Source organism: Condylura cristata, unplaced genomic scaffold (genome assembly GCF_000260355.1).
Source record: "Condylura cristata isolate star-nosed mole 26May11 unplaced genomic scaffold, ConCri1.0 scaffold00005, whole genome shotgun sequence".
Taxonomy (NCBI): domain Eukaryota; kingdom Metazoa; phylum Chordata; class Mammalia; order Eulipotyphla; family Talpidae; genus Condylura; species Condylura cristata.
In genome coordinates this window covers 58830929-58838067 of record NW_004567106.1, presented here as the reverse complement: position 1 = coordinate 58838067, position 7139 = coordinate 58830929, and the positions used below count along the sequence as shown (strand labels likewise).

The 7139-nt window shown below is 49.0% G+C and overlaps 1 protein-coding gene across 1 annotated transcript; it reads right to left on the bottom strand.

Moving 5' to 3' along the window:
- Positions 1–230: 230 nt before the first annotated feature.
- On the bottom strand, positions 231–3048 carry LEP (leptin). The gene is made up of 2 exons (XM_004677003.1): positions 2883–3048; positions 231–597 (listed from the first exon to the last, which is right to left on the bottom strand). The coding sequence occupies exons 1-2, from the start codon at positions 3024–3026 to the stop codon at positions 238–240; spliced, it is 504 nt and encodes a 167-aa protein (XP_004677060.1). The 5' UTR covers positions 3027–3048; the 3' UTR covers positions 231–237.
- Between the last annotated feature and the right edge of the window lie 4091 nt (positions 3049–7139).

Below are 7139 nucleotides of genomic sequence, written 5' to 3'. Positions count from 1 at the left end.
CTTGGCCGGGCTCGTCGATGGGCTGGAAACAACACCCCTGAAGCACCCTACCCTGGCTGACCCCAAAGAGACTGGAAAAGTCAAAGTTTTGTTTTAAGTCCATGCAGAATAAAATATATAATAAATAAATAAGTGCTTCCAGCTGTGTTGCTTGGGAGTTTCCAGCTGTGTGTGGGTGTAGGCGTCACGGTGCTCCCCAGAATGTGCAGATGGAACCTTGCTCCAATCACCCAAGACTCAGCACCCAGGGCTGAGGTCCAGCTGCCGCAGCATGTCCTGCAGAAACCCCTGCAGCCTGCTCAGGGCCACCACCTCTGTGGAGTAGAGCGAGGCTTCCAGGACACCATCCAGGCTCTCCAGGGTCTCCAGACCCCTGGCTTGGGGCAAGGGGCAGCTCTTGGAGGAGGCCAGCAGGTGCAGCAGGTCCCGGAGGTTCTCCAGGTCGTTAGCTATTTGGATCACTTTTCTGGAAGGTAGGCTGGTGAGGATCTGTTGGTAGATGACCAGTGTCTGGTCCATCTTGGACAAACTCAGGACAGGGTGGAGCCCAGGGATGAAGTCCAAGCCAGTGACTCTTTGCTTGGAGGACACGGAGTGCTGTGCAGGAGAAAGGGGAGAGCAAGCTCAGCAAGGTGGCGGGAAGTCCGTCTCTAACCTCAGGCTTTCCGGGGAGCAGGAGCGTGGGGTGGCCTCTCATGGCCGCTTCCTCCCCGTTTCTGCACTGACCAGGGCCCTTATTTCTTGTTCCCCGGGGGCAATGCCAAGCTTAAACTTGGGCATCATGTCCTCCCCTAAGCACCAGTGCTGTATTTTCAGCCCACCCACCTCAGGTGTTGACTTCTCCACTGGCCTCTGATTTCTGGTTTCCAACCAGTCGTGACTCCTTATGTAGTTCACACTCTTACCCGGCCCCTCTCATTCCTTTCCACTGCCATGGACGCCTCAGTCCTGATCAGGATCTTCAACAAGTCTCACCCCCTTTAGGAGTGAAGGTGGGGCCCCCACCAGTGTCTAGCTTCACTGCTCTGCTCCAGTAACTCTACCCCACCCCTCTGCCTGCTACAACTCCCTCCCCACCACACCCCCACCAAGAGCATACAAGTCAGGCACTTCCCAATGGCGCTTTTGAGAACAAGGACCCTTAAGGGTTTTTCTCCATGAGATGACCAGGACTATGAGTTCTGAGCTGTCCTGCTCTGGCCTTCTAATTTCTCCCTGAGGAACAAGGGTACTGTCAGGAGATGGATGTCTCTCCCTTGCCAGAGGAAGGAGCTGGCTTTTAACGTGTGTGTGTGTGTGTGTGTGTGTGTGCAAAAAATACAACTGCTGATTTTTAATAAAGGAATGTTTGCTTTGATTCTTTTGGTTTGGGGTCACTGCTTTGTCTGATGGAATCTCATCTGACCTTGTAAAGTGTGATATTGTCATCTACAGGATGTGTGCATGTGTGTAGAGATAGACGAAAGACAGATAGATAGTTACAGCATTCAGTTGATCACAATATATTTCTCTATTTCCTGCACATATTTGGTTTTCATTCAAAGCCCCTGCTTCACAATTACCCCCAAGCCTTGGAATTTTCTAAGACTGTTAAAGGTGCCTTTTGCTATGTTAATGAAGGTAACTTTTGGAGACATCAGAGCAAGGGGCTGGTTGCCAAGGAAACAACAGGAATAGAAGGTGGAACTTTCAGTCCCATCCCCTGGCCTCGGTGGAGGCAAGAGCATCTGAAAATTGGCCAAGATGGACTGCTGGGCAGGAGGAAGCGAGAAAAGAGTTCAGCAAGATGGAGGAAGTCAGTTCTCTGAAGCTCGGTCCTCCCCCAGGTGCCTTGCCAGTGGCCAAGGCTTTAGTCAGTGATGCCTCTGTAATAAAGAGTCCATAAAGGCCCAAAAGGAAAGGCTTAGAGAGTTTCCCCATTGGTGAAAATGTGAAGCTGAGGGAGAATGGAGTGTTGGGAGAGGCTGTGTAGCCTCTACCTCGCCCTGTGCACCTCTCCCATCTCTCGTTCCTGAATGATAGCAAAGCCACGACCCAGTGAGTCAGTGGTTTCCTGAGTTCATGTGCCAGTCTAGCAAGTTAATCGTAACTGAGAAGGGTGTCCTGGGAACCCCAGATTTATGACCAGTTGGTGAGAAGCACAGATAATAATCTAGGCTTGTGCTGGACACCTGAAGTCTGAGGGACTTGCAGGAAGCTCCCATCTGTAGCTGGTTAGTCAGCTGACTCCTTGAGGCTTGCCAGGAGCTGACTCATGGCATCTGAAGTGGAGGGTGGTCTTGGGGAGGAGATTAACCCCTAAATCTGTAGAGCCTGACACTATCTCTATGTAAGCAGTGGCAGAACTGAGTTGAACTCTTGATAATGTAACAAGGTTTAACCATAGATACTGAGGAGCTAGTGTAAGAATGAAGTGTAAGATTGACAGTCTTCTGGACTCTAAATAGAGACATTCTGGGCAATGGTTGAAGGCTGAGGTCTATTGAGCCCAGAGAAAAGATATAGGGCCACAGTGACGGCTGTCTGCAAATATGCAATGAGCTGTTGTAAAAGAGGGCAGACTCCTTCTGTGTGATGGTGAAAGGCAGGCGGAGCAGTAGTGGGGAGAAGCATCACAGGACTAGAGGCCAGTGCCACCAGGCAGAATGCTTACTGGGAAACACATTCTGGAGGGGACCCAGAGGCCCAGAGAGGCGCTGCTGGGGTCTGGCCAGCTGCCAATGAGACATAGGGACCTCGATGGCCCCTCTAGTCTTAGGCACTAGTGAGGGTAAGGAAGGGAGGGGATGAAAAGAGCCAGTACAGGCGTCAGCCAGCCTCAGAGGGCCTAGTTTCCTCATGGCCAGGCCACTGTTCTACTTGATCTCCCAGACTCTCCCTACCGTGTGTGAAATGTCACTGATCCTGGTGACAATCGTCTTGATGAGGGTTTTGGTGTCATCCTGGACTTTTCGGATGGGCACAGCTTCGATGTGGGCCAGATAGGACCAAAGCCACAGGAACTGGCACAGAGATGCACAGCGCATTTTTCCACCCAGGATGTGTCTCTTGGGCCTGAAAACAGAAGGAAACGGACTTTGTATGTTGCTGGTCTCTCAGGAAATACCCATCTGCCCTGTGACCCACCCCATTATCAGATGATGTGGATAAAAAGGAGGTTTGCTCTCCGCCCTGGCTCTCTGCTTCTCAGTGTCAAAGACAATTCATTATCCAGAGATATTTTATAAAATGCTTTCCCTTGGGGAGAGCCAAGGCTTGATCGATAAAACCATGATGAAGTGTCCCGAGGACCGCAGAGCAATAAGCCAGGGCTTGGGTAAATGGACATCATGGTGATGATGGGACTTCATCTCATGCTTCAGAGAAAGCAATGGGCTTCTAAGATCTGGTTTGAATCCAGACACCCACAAGCGAGCGCATAACTGCAATCCTTTGCAACAACTTATCTCCAGGCTGTTGTTATGAAGATCGAATTCGATAATGCATGTGCAAAAGCCTTAAAGGTGTTGAGAAAGGTGCTCATTATTTCCCTAATATTAGGGAGGCTGTCGCCTTCCTCTGCATGACTCCCGCAGCAGCCAGGTGCTCCTGATGGCGTTTCCACTTGCTTCATGACTTCCCTGCTCTCCCCCTGGGAAGCTGAATCCAACCAGCATTTCCAGAAGGTCTGAGAATATGTCAGGAGCAGTGCTAGGCACCGTTCTCCAGGGTCGAACACTAGATGTTCTCTACTCTCAAGTTGCCTACAGTTTAACTGGACAGATAAACAACTAAACAGGCCATTCTAACTTAGGAAGCAGGAGCTTTGAGAGAAAGTGTAAACTATTGAAGGAACACAAACAGGGCTCCCTGGAAGAGGTGTTGCCTAAGCTAGACATTAAAGACTGAGTAGGTGTTTTTCAGAGTAGAAAGAGGTTGCCATGCATCAAGAAGTGGCTGGTTCAGCTCATGGGTGTCTGGGTTCAAACCAGATCTGCCTGTAGGCAAAGAGAATTTATACCAAGGTCTCCTGGAAGCCTCGAAACTTTCAAAGTCATGGAACCATGGATTCTAAAATTAATAATATGCAGATACTTGATTAAGCAGCGAAGTTTTGATGAGATACATGAGGCAAAAGGTATTAACATTAAATGCATTCGAGTCTGTGACCAATGATCCATGCTAAGCCTTTGTGGATGGGTCTGAAATAATAATCAAATGTAAGTAAATATCAGGATGAAGGTTCTGGAGATGCTAAAAAGTTTCTCTTTGCTTTCTGTGTCCTGCTTCATCTGGGTGTTGATCAAAACAGGTAAAACACTTTCTGCCCATAGGTGGCAATATTAGTATAATTTATGTTCTGGCAAGAAAATAGAAATAAGAGATCTGTTTAGATGCCATTTATAATGCTTGATCAAAGGTATGTCTTTTTTAAATCTGAATTTCATAGAAGAAAAAATGAGATCAAGAAGATGAGTTAAATTATCCAAAGTCGAGGCCCACCCTGTGGCTCAGCAGGTTAAATGCAACACTGCCAGCTGGCCACAGCTGCTTCAGTGCGAGTTGGATCCCTGCCCCATAGGTGACCCACATGGTGCGGCCTACCTCTCCTGACCCGCCCGCTGCTCCCCTCAGCAGTGTACTTCATTAGTCTGCCTATTCTGCTCCCCACTCTGTCTCTGGTGAAGCCTCTCACCACCCCTGCACCTCTGACCTGTATCTGCATGCATAAATAAATAAATAAAAAGAAAATATAAGAACGCTTTACTTTAAAAAAAAAAAAATTACCCAAAGTCAAACAGAGAGGCAGTAGAGGCAGGGGACCCACAAAAGGCTACCAAACCCAGAAACACTGGGTGCTTTCTAAGGCCCTCATTGTCTCCAGCCTATCAGGAGAAGCCCAATGACAAATGACTCAGGGGCATTTGCTGGGAACATGGTTCTTTGGAAAGAATAACCTGCTTGAGGGTGAATTTACAAGAGCCTCACATCAGCCTCACATAATAAAAACAGTAAGCAATTCAAGAGTTCGCACTTCACACCCCTTTGTGTTCATTTTCACTCTTACAGGGTTAAAACTCCCTCTAGTTGCACCTTATTGCCTGTGTAAACATTTTCACCAAATAATGGGGGCCAGCCTGCCATGGCAGGCCCACAAGGTCCTCAGGGAGTGGGCTCCTGCAGCTCCCACCTCCACCAGCCCTAGGGTGAGGCCTCACCCCGCCATCCAAGGGGACCCAGCGCCAGCGGCTGTGAACACACTTCAGCCACTGGGCTGGAGAGAGGCACAGACACCCACCGCGAAAACTGCCACACACACGTCCACCTCCACTTCTGTGGTGGAATTTAGTCTCTGGCCAGACCTCGTTGGGAGAAGCTGGGAAATGGAGCTTTGATTCTGGACAGCCTCTGCAGAAGACTTGGGAGTTTTGCTACTTGGCAGGAAGAGAGAAATAGATATTGGAGACAACTAGCAACCTCAACTAGTGTGAGCGTGTGTGAGCGTGCCCTGAGGGGGAGGGGGTGGACCCCAGTCTCCCCATCACTTTCGTGTCAGATGGGCCTGAGACGCTCTCCCACGGGCCGGCTCCTCTCAGGCGGACTTGACACTCAGCACTAGCATCTCGACTTCACTGTTCAAGAAACTGCAACTTATTTTAAGCCTCCACTGGTGCATATTAGCAGTGGCGAGGGGGCTAGTGAAACTCTTCTTTTGTTTGGGTAATAGAGGCTCACCATTATGCGAGAGCAACTGTAACCAGAAAAAATCTGGTAATGAATTTTCTGGGGGGAGGAGAGTGCCATTAACATGCGGATTCTAGAAAAGGATGAGACTCAATCTTGGGCTACTGGAGCAGGACCCAGAAATACCAGGCGCCCCGCTGAGATGGCCCAGGGGAGGCAACAGGCCACATGCTTGACTAGGGGTTGGCTCCAGGTGGTGGTGCCCAGCCTTTCAAGCCCTGCCCAGTAATTACACAATTCGAAGCAAGTTCACCCCTCCACGGCCACCCTCGGCATGCACGCCCTGCGCAGGGGCTTTACAGAGACATCGCATCTATCTTTTTGGACCAGGTGATATAAGTTTCATTTTACCAGTGGAAACTGATGCTTTGAGGAAGATAAGTGTCTTGTTCACAGACATAGGTAGTAAGGCAAAGCTCACAGCTAAGGCCTCTGGGCCTAACCCCACCCTTCCAACTGCCATAGGGCTTCATGGAACCCTGTGGGGACAATACACACAGTTTAACTGTGTTCTACAAAGGCCCTAGACTGTGTATCTCTGGCCTTGTGCTGTGACAAAGATTTAAACTTTGTCTTCATAAAACCATTGTTATTTTAGGTCTCTACTAAATGCAGCAAAATTTAATGCTAACAATTTATACACCAAGGCATGGACATCAGAAAAGAGCGGTCATCAAGTATTCCCAAGCTCCTCTGTAGGTACCTAGGTGGGGCCCGCCAGAGCCTGAGGAGGGTTGGGGGAAATGGCTAGGAAGAGCAGAGTTTAGGGCCTTGGGAGGGAAGGGATAGCCCCAGAGACCGAACACCACCTCATTCCACTTCACACCTGACTCCTGTCGTTACTCATTTACTTGGTGGATGACCCCTAATGTATACAGACCATCTACTGTGAGCTGGACACAGATGGAGACCCACAGCCACAGGCCAGTGGGGTTGGGCTTGGGGAGAGAGGGGGCTGAAGCCTGGTGGTTTCCCAGGAAACTCAGGTAGTGAGGTATCTGATGTTGCTGTCTACTTATACATATTATTTGTTAAAAATAAAAATAAAGAACTGGCTTAGGAATGTATGTAATTAAAAAAAAAAAGAATCTACGTCATTATCTACAATTCATACAATTCAAAGAAGAACCACGAAGCAGGCAAAATGCCCTGGGGCCTTGGCTATCTTCTTAGCTAACATATGATCAGTTTTCTTAGTTATAAAATGCTAATGATAAAAATCACAATTCCCACCTGTGACTGTGGGGGCCAGCTCGCAACACACAGGAGCTGTTTTCACCACTACATCCTGCCTAGCCATCAAGGCAGCATCTTGTGGGCGGCATTTGATGAGGACCCAAGAGTGGGGAAGAATTGGGTTCGTGGAGATGGAAGAGGGGGACTGAGATGCCACACTGGATTTATGCCAAGTGGAA